Genomic DNA, 14,274 nt, shown 5'->3' with positions numbered 1-14,274 from the left:
ATATAGCAGATCCAGCTTGTAAGATAATGTGGACGTTCGGGTTCGAGTTCAAGCGAATTTCAGGACCCCATCTGGCCATCTCTATCAATTGAACAAGCATTTAGTCACATGCAAATCCAATAATTTCAGGAAAGAGATGAGGAAGGAGTTTCAGAAAGTATCCAAACACTGGTAGTTTGAACAGTAAAAAGCGAAGGCAGACATGTCAAACGTCTTCAAAGGCATCTTTGGATTGTTAGTCAGAAAGCAATATCTATGAGGCAAAACAGAAATAGAGTCAGTAACAGCACCAGACAGAAAGCAGTGGTCAAAGAAACATTCCAAAGGCACAAAGCTATTAAAAAAAATACAGAGCCAACAGCAACTATGGTTGGTAAAGCGAAGGAGAATTTTTTTTTTCAAACAATTAGATTTGATGAACACGAAAACTAAAGAGGAAACTACAAAGGCGTAATAAGCATTCCCTTCGCTATTCACCGTTAGTATGCACCTTACAGCCCACCTAGACCTATGTCCACGATCTCATTTCTAATACATTACGATCTCATTTCTAAAACATACTGATATGATATACAAAGCATATGTACATTCCTCTCACCAAGCGGTGCAAAAGCCAAATAGAAACAATTCAAGGTAACTTACATAGGTGAAATCTTGCTCAGAGTTGTCATTAGACGCCTTGCCTCCGTTATATACACAAAATTCTCAACTCCCGCAACAAACTATAGTCTTGAACGTCTGAAGTACTTGATGGGATTGAAAGGACCAAGTTGCCTGGCTGAAGTGAATGTTGGCCGTCCATGTGGGGGTACTGTTGGCTTGATGTCCCATCCTTCAACATTCTTCGGAACACAAACATCGAACAGGATCTGACCAAGCACTCCTTTAGGTTCCATGCTTGGTGGATGGGATAAGTGGCGCCTCTGGTCCTCCATCAGAGAACCTGGTTCGCTAGATTCATCATGATCCTTCGAACTTGGCAGGAAGAAGTGATCACTAGGACTGTTAGCAACCCTTCTTAAGCTCTCATTTGAATTGGCTGCCGCATTGTGTAGACTGCAGACTGAGTGTGCTATCTTATATTCCTTATCACCAGCCATATTTGAGTCATACAGCTGGCTTCGGTGGCAGAAGGTAATGAGAGCTTTCTCCAGCATATCATTTACAGCTGTCCTGTATTCAGCTTCGTGTGAATTGTAATGACCTGCAAGTAATCAGGAAAAGTAATTTGGTATGTCTGACAGCAGAGAAGCTGATGGTTCAAGTTTACCTAAGATTATTTACAATGCTGCACCCTAAGATTATAGTGTAACCATTAATGTATAGAGCTACAGGGTATGCATGCAAATCTCCCTCCCATTTGCCCTTTCCTTGACATTTATGAGTAATAAACTTCCATATTAAATATGTTGTTTGTTCCAAAGAAATTAGTACCAGAGGAATCATTTGTTCTCCTCTACCATTCTCTCGTACCAATAACCTCCCCAATACAGGCGTGTGGACATGTGATTAAAGTCAACATTATAACAAAATTGAGTGCAAATAAATCATTATGTTCAAGTGTTAATTGCTTATGCTTGTGGTAAATATGTGGCTTGTATTTATCTCAACTAGATGTACTAAGGATATAATATGTGGGAATAATGACAGGTCCTAGAACTGGAAGAAGCTGCATTGGTTTCATTCAAATAAGTCATAAATAACATACTTGTATCCTGAGCTATTTATCAACAACAGTGAAGATATAAAAACATACCAACATGTTGGGAGTCGCTCCATTTCATAAGTTTAACATCTGCGCCTAGTTCAATCAGGCGCCTCGCAAAACCACAGATAACATGGCTTGGAGCAAGATTATCATCTTCTGAGCAAAATATAAGAACAGGACCCAATCCCTGCATAAACAGTAAATGAGAATATCATATGAATGCTGAGATTGATATATGCCAAATATCACAGATAAAACCAAACTTACTGCTGATGAGTATAGTGTGTGCCAGTACTCTGCACGCTGAGCCTCAATTCTGCTTGGGAAAAGAGTATCCATGCCAGATGCCAGAGCCTTTGCCATCCAGGAACGTAATATGGATGACTCAGATGAATTTCCAACTGCAGGCTTTTGGAGAAACTGAGTGCCCACATCACTGGTAAAATCTACGGGGCTAGAGTCATAAATTTGCCCACAGATGCAGTTTCTCACTAACCGATAGTCCCTCTGCACAATGAAAATTTTATGCCAAGAAACTCTTAAAATTTTAGCCAAGAAATCATGAGCAGTAACCCAAATAGCTAGTGTCCACCCAATGGTGACACATATATATTAGATATAAATCAAACTATGTTAAATGAAACATCGAGTCAAACATACAGAGTGAATATTTTATCTCAAGACAGGTCCCCGATGAAAACTGAGAAATACAAAGACGGTGATTGATTTCACAAATTGCCATTGCTGATACAAATCATGAACACAATACTACATACAAGTTGAGGACACAAACCAATAGGTAATAGAGTGATCAGGAAAGGGTACCAGTATCACTGATGAAGGATGAAGCAAGCATTCAACATATTCAAACAAATGATAGATTGCAAAAACACACTACTGGAATAAACTATGACCTAGCAGCACCTAATCCATATGACAGTTGACACACATTAGTTTCCACACAAGTCTTGAAAAGCAATTCAAGTAAGATTTCTTCACAGCTTCCAAAATCCTTGAGTACTTGTAATTAATATAAATGTATGTATAGAATTAAAGGGAAAGAGAGGAAAGGCATGGCATACCACAGTTGCATCTCCTTCGCATCTTCCATCTAGTAACTGAAAGATCCAGGAAGTTCAGTCAATTCAAAGGTCAGAAACAATATTTGTTTTTTTTCTAAAAAGGGCAGATATTGTCAAATAATTGTATTTGAAAACAGCGGTAAAAATCAAATCATTAAAAAGCTTATAATGCATGCACCTGAATAACCTTGTACATGCATCCCTTAGAACCACCAGAAAAGGAAGCAAGAACAGTTGGCAAAGCCTTTACTTTCAGTTCCTGAAACATCATATTCCACATTATTTTTAGGGGGAAAAGTACCTAGTGAAAAAGCAACCAAGTAGAATGATGATTTTATAAATTCAGGACTCCCATTCCCAACAACTTAAAACAAATTTCCAGAAATATCAGAAGTATATCAAAGAAAAACATGCTAGTAATCACTGTTTTTAAGGCGTCGCCTAGGCGACAAGGCGGTTCCCCATCGCCTTGCTTAAGGCTCGCCTTAGCCCGCCTAGGCATCGCCTAGGCGACTGAGCGGCTCCCCATCGCCTCGCCTCGCCTTACCGCTTTAAAAACCTTGCTAGTAATTCAGTTCTCAATCAACGGTAAGGTGACCTAGAGTCAGAGACGGAAGCACTGAAGCATAGTACATAGCAATATAACATGATAGGATAAAAATCGTACATGTAAATTGTAAATTATAACATGCTTACATTCTAGGGATTCTGATACCTACAAAATTTTCCATGTAAGCGTTGAGTTAAATGACAACTAGGAGTTAAAAGAGACATTGCCAAGTGCACTACAAAAGGTCAAAAGTGTGAACGCAGAAAAAGGCACAGTACAGTGCTGTTACTGGCAGGCCCTGTTTAGTTTCCAAAAATTTTCAAGATTCCCATCACATCGAATTTTTGGACACATGCATGGAGTATTAAATGTAGTTTAAAAAAATAACCAATTGCACAGTTTAGTTGTAAATGATTAGATGAATCTTTTGAGCCTAATTAGTCCATAATTGGACACTAATTACCAAAAAAAACGAAAGTGCTACAGTAACCAACCCCCAAAAAATACGCGAACTAAACACGTCCTAAGAAAGACCAAAATGCATGCAGTGACTTCTCCACCCTAGAAGGCTAGAACAGACATTTGTCCACTTTATGTATAGTGTGGTATTTGTGAGGACAATGATAAGGAAGAGAAAAACACCTACCTTAACCAGCTCATTAATAACACCAGTTGCCAGTGATGTTGCTTTCTCAGAGAGATATCTGGAAGAACAAAGGAATTAGTATAGTACCATAACCAGAATTATAAAAGGGGCCCAATCATGCACGCAACCCCACTGAAATATTACACTCCAACATGCATGTATAAGACTTGAAGTAAGGTGCAAAAAAGCGACATTACTAAGACATGAAAAGGCGCCCTTATCCAATGTATCATTGCTAAAAAAAAGCCCTGATGAACAAGTGTCCAGCTCTGCTAGTGAACAAAATTATGCCAATATAGTCTCCATGCCTTCAATACTTATCTGATTTGACAATTAGCATGCTAGTGCTATTCAGTAAAACTTGTTCCCCTGCGTTTAAATTGGCTAAAAAACTACAAAGCTTCCAGCTGCACAATGTTCAAGCATAGAAACATTTGGATGGACTCGCTACATATCAAATCCATCTGTATATTGTCAACTAATAAGAAGAGAGATGCATAAGGAACACGTTGGATCAATGCTAAGGACTTGGCAGAAGCCCAGCAAAACCTAAAACCTAACCAAAGGAAAAATAAATTCTGTATGGATGTAAATAGTTTTACTTCTTAAAAATAGTCCCTGGAAATTATGCCAGCCTAGAAGCTATCTAGATGTCGCAAACAAACCATTTTACCATCCCATAATCACTAACCTAACAAAAACACCAACCTTCGTGCTACTAGGTACCACAATCAAAGCATTTTTACCATCCTATGATCACTAACCTAACTAAAACACCCAAGCCCGGCATAACTCCAAGCAGGAAAGCTAACTAACAAGACTCTATGCAAGCCATGAAATTGCACAGATACATCCACCCTAGTACTAGAATAAATTAACATCCAGTGAGGAACCATTCAGAAGGGAGTGGCCAAACTCGAACACAGTTCAGGTAGTTGCCATGCCCAGCCAATCCGCTCCCCGTGAATTGTACTAAACGGCTAAACCTAAATAGTCCTGCGTCACGAATTCAGCAGACAAAAACTAGCAAGCAATCACTGAAATTAGATCTAAGCGTAGCTATAACCACACGGACAGGTCACAATAGATGCTATAGGACTACAACCGGGAGCCTCTGCAGGTCCAAACGAGTAACGGCGCGGCCGAATCGAACCCACTGGTACCCCAGCAGAAGCGGAGGAAGTGCACGAGAGGGGAACCGCGCGGGCGGTACTCACAGCGCGACGAGGTCCGGGTGGCAGACGAGGCAGCGCCACCCGAGCGAGGCGTAGAGCTCGACGAACGGCCGCAGATGCGCCTCGTCGCTCCACACCCACGCGAAGAGCACCGCCACGCCCCTCGCCTGCCCCGGCGGCGCCGATCCCGGCGCCCAGTAGAACCGCCCGCCGCAGCCGGGCCACATGGCCTCCGCCCGCCGCAGCAACCGCTCCGCTACTTCCGCCGAGGAGCCCGAGAAGAGGGGAATCGGAGCAAGGGTCTGCGCAGTTCCACTCCCCTTCTGGTGGCGATGGAGGTTGGAGGAGACGGGGACGGGAACGGGACGGGGTGGGTCGCTTGCTCGCTTCGGCGTCTGGTTCGTCGCCGATTTTTATTTTCCGTTTTTTCCTTTTCACTTCGGGGTGATTTATTGATAGGCTTTTTTTTGAGGTTTTTGTACGGGGAGTTTGCTTGTGCGACATGCGAGGGGAAATTTCGAGCGTCCGAGTGGTCCACGCTAACCTGAGGGGGCTAGTGTAGTGTTAGGATAAACTTTAAGTAACGGTGCGTACAGTCACGTGGATATGGTTGGGCCGGACTTAAGTTTGACCGTTTACCTTCTACAACTAGTTGAGTTCATCTTCCGAGAAGATGAATGTGTATGAATTTTTCTTTGAGTGTTCGGTAAATATATGACGCGCTAGCTATCCCTTGTATACAAATTGGAAGGAGAAAAGATAGCGTAGGCACAGTTTTCTTGATTTTGTGAAACCTAGAAACTATTGGTTACTTCTTTCAAAAGAGGGAAAAAAACTGTTTGATTAGCGTCAAGATACAAATTGGCGCGTCTCTAATGAAATGGCAGAGCATCTACCATTTGCCATCAAAAGAATATTACTCCCTCCATTTTAAATTGTAGGTCATTTCAACATTTTTGGAGAATCAACCTATATTTATGTTTGACAAAAATTATAGAAAAATACAAATATTTATAGAACCAAATAGAATCAACCTAGAAACTATTGATTACTTCTTTTATTTCAAAAGAAAAAAGAAACTGTTGATTAGCGTTGAGATGTTAAAGCAAAAATATCGTATAGTTGTGACATTTGGTTCAATATTATTGTAATAAAGCTATCAAGTTACGCCATTTGGACGTTTCATACGAAAAAAAATAACTATGTTGTGCCACTTGGCGTGGTCTCTAATGAAATGGCAGGGCATCTACCATTTGCCCTCAAAAGGATGCTCGTCTTTCTACCTTTCACCTACCAATAATTATTTATGAACAGCTTGGTAGGCATTTTTCTTAAATTATCAACAAAAATCCAAAGAATTGGTACGAGGTAACCACGACAAAATACAAGCCCATGCAGAAAATTGAGGGGAAGTAATATAAATGGACTTGCTTGTCAGTTGTCACCTCTCCAACTTGTCGTTCTTATTATAAACCGTATACCCCACCGAAGTTGTTACCTTGACCATATCCAAGTTTTCTCTGTTCCGTTCTTCGCGCGAGTTATTAAAGTTGGTCGTGGTGCGTCAGCTTTGGGAAATTCCACACGCATATGCATCGCCGTTGTTCACCAGCTCCTGCTCAGTTCATGCGTGCTTGCTTCTGAATTCACGCCAATCCTTTAGCGTAAGCAAGCGAAGCAAATGCAGGCCACACGCGCCCCGGTATGCGTCAATTCATTCAAAAGTAGCTCAATTCTTCTCCCATTTCTCACGGAATACGCCTTGCAGACACATAAGAATTCCTAAGAAATAAAAAGAATGTCGTGCCGGACGTGGTTCAGGATCGCACCGCAAGACTTGCACCGGCCAGAAAGTCTTTCATACACAAGTCGTAGATCCATCCCTCACACCAGCTCGAAAACAGAACGCCAGTACGTGCGTCGCCTTCGGCTTTTTACGCTTCCGACGTGGAGCCCCTTTTGCATTCGTCTCCTTGCGAGGTATACGACGTGGGGCGTAGGGAAGCGCCTGGCAGCGCATCTGGAGTTGGATAAGCTCGTAGAAACATCCGTAGGCTAGGATGTGAATGGTATCTAAAGGTTTTTTTTTGGTCAGTTAATTAATTATAATAGCATACCACTGTAGTTTATTTTTCCTCCTTAACTATTTACACATAATGTCATCTTAATTTATTTTAGCAACTTTTTGGGTCGATCCAATAACCCAAAAAAAACTTTATCCTTTTCTGTAGCAGATTACTTATCACTTATATCCATATACCTTTTTTTCATCGCTAATAATACTTTTTATATTTTTGATAGCCGGTGCTCTTAGAGCATCTTCAACAGGCTACTCATTTCTCTTCTTAATATTAAAAATCTATACTTTTGGTAATGGGAGGTGCTCTAGTAGATTACTAATTACATCGTGAATATTAAAATTTTAGTGATTGCCAAAGCACATCTACCTCTTGCTCCATGTAGGGATTCCTTCACTCATCCTGTCTTTTGAGTAGTCTGTTACCGCCCTAGCTACAAAAAATGTAGAAAGTATTATTGGTGATGAAAGAGAAAATATATTAGGTAGTCATTCCCTACGCGTATTGTGTGTACGTGTTTATTCCTCTCTTCACTAATATTGTTTTTATTTTTTGTCTATGAAACAGTGCAACGCGTTTGTCATTAGTTTCTAATTAATATCTTCTTAAAGTTGTTTGTGTTTTTTTTATAAAATCATTTATCTAGGTCAGACAAATTAATGGAAAGATTTGTAATATTTTGTAAGTACAATATACAACATCAATATTGTCGATTTCAGTTTCCCCACTTTAAAGCACAGGTCTAAGACCGATCCAGTCTCACGGGCTGTGGTGCCGCTACGTAGAGATGGAATGGGGATTGGGGAGTTTCTTAGCCTGCGTGAGAGGTTCTCTTCTACCTTAATCATAATGCTTTTTGAAAACGGATCGAGTTTTTTGCTGTCCATATCTTGGTGTGCCTTGCAATCCACTGAGAAAATACATTAAATAGATTACATGTCCATTATTCTACATATGGGTGAGGTCTTTTTTTTTAGCCCCCCCCCCCCAAACCCCCCCCCCCGGGGGGGGGGCATGCCAACGGAAAAGAGTTGAGTGATTTTTATGTGATTACTGCTAAAGCTATGTAGCATCATTCTATTGGTTCAAAAAAATTGATTGATAGCATCATAATTTGTACTCGAATATTAGGTATTGTGTGTACGGGCCAATAGGTCCGGTCCATTATATTGAGCATTTGAGCCCATAAGCCTCGAGCCTCCTCCTCTGATTTGACTCGCCTGGTTGTTAGCTGGGCCGGGCCGGGCCCGTAGCATCGAACAGCTGTTGGGCAACCTCGTCGTTTGAATACGCATACGCAGATGAGAAATGGCCTTTTTTGTGGCGTTCTTGAATGGGATGCCTTCATGGACGTGAACTTTCTCTCTTTATTTTTTTGGCAAAAACCAGGAGCTCAGATTCAACCGAAATCACAGTCCTGGAGAAGTCAAGTTAGCCTGAGAAGAAAAAACAAGTCAGCTCTTTTATGTTTGCGATGCGTGCGCTTTTCCGACCAAGACAAATTTCCCCTAGAAGCCCGGAAGGACTCTGCTCATCTATAAGGTGGGCATTCAGTTCTTCGATTCGGTTTAGTTTTCGGTTTTTTAAAGAAATTTGGTTCCTCAAAAATAGGAGTCGATCGTTTCCAAGAAATTTCAGGAACCGAGGATTTCGGTTCGGTTTCGGTTCTAACAAAACTAACTGAAATTTGTTAGCAGAAGTTAAGATAACAAGAAAAACATACATGTTCTATAGCAAATTTAAACAATACTTCCTCTATTTTGAAGAATAATAATTGAGAAAGGAATCATACATAACAATTGATATATGACACATCACATATAAACTAAATATACTCTTACAAAATGCAAGGTTTAATGTAATTTGGTTCTTTCATTAATTCGGTTAACCAAGTGTAGAAATCAAAAAAAAATTGGTTATGTTCTATGGTTTCTGGAACCAAGGAAGGAACTGATTTTTTTTCAGTTTCAGTTATTTCAGTTTGGTTCTCGATTAATAATGCCCACCCTGAGCTCATCTGACAGCCTAAGTGAGCTCCTCTCTCGAGTCCGAACCATGCCGACGTGTTTACTTTTTTGTGATGATGAACCAACCGTGTGTCCGTGTGTCTGCTCCACGTAGTATCTGTCTAGTAGTAGGAGCATCCGATCCTGTTTACGGGTGGGGAGGAGTGCACTCCACCACCGGCCACGGCGCGGCGGGCGGCGGATTACACGGGACGGGGGGAGGAGAGAGGAGGAATCATTTCCGCACGCCGGGTCCGAGGATGGCTGGCCAGCCCAGCCCCCCGGCAGGAGCCACAGTTTCAGCGCCACCGCACGCTCGTCCTCGGATCGCTGAAAACCAGCCTCGCGCGGGCTCTCTCAGCCGGCGTCTCGCGCGCCGTGGCAGCGGGAATGTTCACGTCATCCGGACGGTCCTCCACGTGCTGCACCTTGATTCTTGTCTGCAGCTACCTTAGATTAGAATAGCCAGCTAGATCCAAAATGGAGTGGGGTCAAGGGAGATGTGGAAAGACAAATAAAAATTCTTTGAAAATAAAAACAAACGGACAAAAGCGTCTCTACACTCGGCACAAATTAAACCAAGGCGTCTTATATACTAGTGTGAATCCCAATGAAAATACGTGCTTAGTCACGTTCGTGCCCGCCAGCAGAACCAACAGGCTGGTATATATGCTGGTCAAAATAAACCGGTTAGTATATTCAATTTTGGTTAAGCTTCAATTTTAAACAATTTTCTTATCAAATTGAGAGTGAGAATTTTTCTAAAGCTCAGGTCCCGACGGATCGGAAGCGACATTCCTTGCTTCCTCCCTACTCGTACTAGTACTCCCTCCCTCATCTCCACCATTTATCTTGGCACCCTCGAGCATGTGCGTCAGATCCCAGACCGTCTCCTCGTAACACTGCACCAATCTTGCTAATCTCTCCGTACCACCCGCGGTAATCAAAGCCTTCCTCGCGCCTTAATTAACATTTTTTTTATCCCTTCTTCTTCTTCTTCCCCAACCGTACCCCGCACATGCACGCCGCAGGGACCAGACACCAGAGGATGGCAGCTTCCGATCCGTTGCCAGCGGGCGCGCGTCGGGCCTCGATCGGCCCTCACCCAACCTTCTCTCCACGGCACGGCACGGCCCATGGCCCATGGATCTAGCAGCAGATCGCTGGCTTCGAAGAAGTGGCTTACAGTTACTAGCTAGTGGAAGAACACTGAACACGAGCCCAAGGGCGAAGGATTGAAGACGCCGCTGACGAGTGGCGACTGATCCTGCAACAGGAGTTGGTTGGTACGAATGGAACAGGAGACCGTGTGTGAGCTAGGTGCTGTCAGCGAAACAATGCAATTTCTTCGAAGGGGCGGTGGTTAACTGTCGCAGCTGCAGCCGCAGTTCTGTACATTGAATGCCGGCTGTCCCGATGACACCAACCGGAAACAGAAACAGAAACAGGAGCTACACTTCACGGCTCCGACTGGGGTGCAAACAGTTCTCCTGTGCACTCATGCACACATCAACTCTAGACTGTTAGATCATCATCAAACGGTGAGACACTAACTAGTTTTCACTTACCCCCCGCATGCTCTTTCATCAGAACAAAAGAAATTTTATGAAAACCCCCCTAGGAGATATACCCCAACGCAAAAAACAGGCTAAAGAACAAGCTGCTTGTTCTTACGATGCCATTGTTGGCCCTGCTCGATGCTGCGATTTCGGGGCGCCGGCGCTGCTGGGTCCACCAGTCCCAAGGTAGCCCGCTGACCTCCAAGGCTTTCGCCGTCCTCAACTCCGCCGATCCCTAGTGCGCAGCCAACTGCGGAGCTCCAAGAGGATTTGGGTGCCCAGGAGAACGTGGCTCCTCCAAGGCCGTCGCCGTCCGCCGGCGACCATGCTCCTCCAAGTCGGCTGCCACCCAGTCCCCTCCTGGTAGGCCGCTGCCCTCTTGTGCCGAAGCCTTGAAGGGAGCCCGTGCAGCACGGTGGAGCAGCTCCATCCAATCGACGGTGGAGCCGTGGTGCATCGCCAGCCCTCAACGTGTTCGATGAAATGCCTATTGATGTGTTGGTGTGGTCAGAGCTTGATGCATCCACTTTCCTGAGACATACGAAGAATAATTTGCCTTGTGGAGTCATGTGTATGTTTTGTGGATGATCCAGCCATGTTTTTTGTGTTATTGTTCAAGTGTTCCGTTGGTTCCATGTTCCTGTAAAAATTCTTGGAAGGAATAACAGTGTCTTTGAAATATATTTGATAGTTTGTGCTTTGTGAAATACATGGCCCGGTTTGTGGAAAATGCTTGCGACAACTTCAAGAATGGTCAAGATTCAAGTTCAGTTGTCAATTCGTTTTTGTTACCATCCTGATCCCAATAACAAAACTACTTTAAGGTTCTGGCTCTTACAAAGAAACAACTTACATTGCAGCCAAAATATTAAATTAAAGTGCTTCTAATTAGCTGCAATATGAATTTATATTGGCAATGGAAACAACTTACATTACAGCCAAAATACGATCCTACAAAGAAATAATAATTCAACTCTTATTGCTTTTCTAATAAAATGAACTGTTTATTACATGAAACAAGAATTCAACTTTCTTTGTTTGGACAATTGCGTCTATCATGCCCAACATCTTTGCATGTGGTGCACTTGCGTGGAGTTGGTTCTTTCTTCTTTTTGTTTTTGTCTGCATGTCCCAATATTCTCTTGCACTTCCCCTTTGCAAGAATGTCAGTTGGTGGATGAACTTGCACATCATCTGGAATGCTAAAGCCAATAAAATTTTCTTGTTCCTCTTGTCTGGTGTGAGAGGTAGGCTGAAACAACAAGGATAACAATTCCAGATTTTGTATCAAAACATCCATGCTTTCTTCTGATGTCTTGGCCTGCTGAAAAATATCTTCGAATTTATTATGTGCAGTTGACATCTTCCTTCTCATAGATGCATCCACGGAGCTAATGGCCTTCTCCACTAATAAATTACCTTCGCTATCATATGCATTGTCCCTAGAAACCAGACAATAATGTGTTAGTTCGGAAAACATAGATCAAAATTACATATATGAGAATGAGTTTACCTTTTACAATTTTTCATCCATCTTTTCGTGATGTAGTGCAATGGTAGTTCTTTTATCCTTGCACCTCTCAACAATCTTATGATATGACGGCAAGGAATTCCTATGGACTCAAAAAACATGCATGAGCACTTATAAGTGTGTTCGGAAGAGAAACAAATGATCTCTCTAACTCTTCTGTAGTTATCTGTCATGGCAACAATTTTTCTATCTTCCAGTTCAGTTGTGTTCTGGACATCACAATGCTCCCTTGCAGCTAACACCTCTTCTTGAAATTTATTAAAAACCTCATGTGTGAAAACAAAACTACCATGTTTCTCGATTTCCCATGAAGTAAATAGAGTAGGGTTTGTATGCATGGTGGTGTTATCATGTAGTAATTCTTCCTGACGTTGGAATTGCAAAGCCGTGTCAAACCGTAGCCAAAACTCTACTAATGAAAGCTTTCGGCCTATGAAGCGATTGAAAAAGGAATTTGCACTCTCTGACCTTGATGTTGTTCGAAGAATACCTCCGAGCCAGATGTCTTTGAAATATGCTGGGATCCATGACTGACGGATTTGATACCTTCTGTCCAACCATTCATTGTTCTCCAAATGATAATCTGACATTATAGCATGCCATTTCCTCTCAAACTCTTCCGTTGTTTCTGAACCCCATACACATGAGTTAACTCTTTTCAAAAACTCTTCATCCTTTAATAGATGTGGACCAATTTTTTTTGGAAATTTTTTCATAATATGCCACACACACAATCTGTGAATGGTGTTTGGAAGAACACTACCAATAGCCGCCCTCATACTAGCGTCCTCGTCTGTTATAATGAGCTCCGGAGCCTTCCCTCCCATAGCTCGTAGGAAGGTCTGAAATAACCAAGTGAAGCTTTCAATCTTCTCATCAGCTAAAAAACCAGCTCCAAAGAAAATGGATTGCATATGATGGTTGACTCCGGTGAAAGGTGCAAATTTCATATCATATTGGTTTGTGCTATATGTAGAATCAAAAGAAAGCACATCACCAAAATGGATATAGTTCTTCCTACTAGTTGCATCAGCCCAAAATACCCGGACCAACCGACCATCATTCACTTCATATTCAAAGAAAAAACCTGGATCTACTTCTTTGAGCCTACCAAATTGGTCAATAAACATCTGAGCATCAGCATTTTTGATTTTGTTCCTGAAATCGCTGTAGTAGTTTAACAAATCCTTTTTTGTGCAACCAACATATTCAAACCCCCCTGCACCCACTTGAAGGAGTCTGAATGCCTGTGATGTTCCTATACTTGCTTTGTGGCAATTGAAAAGTGTTGCTTTTTCCTTCTCACTTACCAAGCGCTTGGATCTAAGCAAATGAAGTTTACTAGGTGTCACAAGGTCATGGTTATGGTCCTCAAATAATGCTGCTATATGGTATTTGCCTTCACTGTCGCGCTTAACATACATATAAGCTTCACATCCACATCTAGTTTCTCTAGTGTGGCGTACCTTTTTAGACGGATCCATGAGTTCTTTAGCCTTTTGGGACCTAAATCCTTGCCTTGCGCATAAGTACCGCTTGCATTGAACCAGACCATTGTCATCAAGTTTTTGTTGACCAATACGAACTGCAAACCCAATGTCATGTGCATAATCTTTGTAAAACTTCTCAGCTGATTCCACATCATCGAATATCATCCCTACCTATAACACAGGAGAATGCGAATAAGTGTACTCACATATACAAACTGTGAATGTAAAAAATTAACTACATAAATACACACCTTAGGTACACTAGTTTTCTTCGTCTTCTTCATCGGCGTTCTAAAACCATCATCCATGTGTACATCTCCGTCGTCTTTCCATAAACCAACGCTATGGGAATCAAGGTTGCTGGAAGCATCTTCGTTATTCATCTCACCAATTGCATCGGTCACATTGTTTCCGACTTCATCCATTAGATGATGTCTGTGTGGTCCTAA

The 14,274-nt window shown here is 42.2% G+C and overlaps 2 protein-coding genes across 2 annotated transcripts; both read right to left on the bottom strand.

Annotated features, from left to right (window-relative positions):
- Positions 1-370: 370 nt before the first annotated feature.
- LOC120669950 lies at positions 371-5,570 on the bottom strand. The gene is made up of 7 exons (XM_039949878.1): positions 5,204-5,570; positions 3,987-4,044; positions 2,969-3,049; positions 2,791-2,826; positions 1,976-2,215; positions 1,757-1,895; positions 371-1,204 (listed from the first exon to the last, which is right to left on the bottom strand). The coding sequence occupies exons 1-7, from the start codon at positions 5,386-5,388 to the stop codon at positions 723-725; spliced, it is 1,221 nt and encodes a 406-aa protein (XP_039805812.1). The 5' UTR covers positions 5,389-5,570; the 3' UTR covers positions 371-722.
- Positions 5,571-11,828: 6,258 nt separating this feature from the next.
- On the bottom strand, positions 11,829-14,274 carry LOC120669158 (protein FAR1-RELATED SEQUENCE 5-like). The gene is made up of 3 exons (XM_039948956.1): positions 14,077-14,274; positions 12,488-13,996; positions 11,829-12,056 (listed from the first exon to the last, which is right to left on the bottom strand). The coding sequence occupies exons 1-3, from the start codon at positions 14,248-14,250 to the stop codon at positions 11,829-11,831; spliced, it is 1,911 nt and encodes a 636-aa protein (XP_039804890.1). The 5' UTR covers positions 14,251-14,274.

This window comes from Panicum virgatum, chromosome 4N (assembly GCF_016808335.1).
Source record: "Panicum virgatum strain AP13 chromosome 4N, P.virgatum_v5, whole genome shotgun sequence".
Classification (NCBI taxonomy): domain Eukaryota; kingdom Viridiplantae; phylum Streptophyta; class Magnoliopsida; order Poales; family Poaceae; genus Panicum; species Panicum virgatum.
The sequence above is the reverse complement of the archived record's forward strand: the minus strand, read 5'-3'. Positions and strand labels throughout refer to the sequence as shown.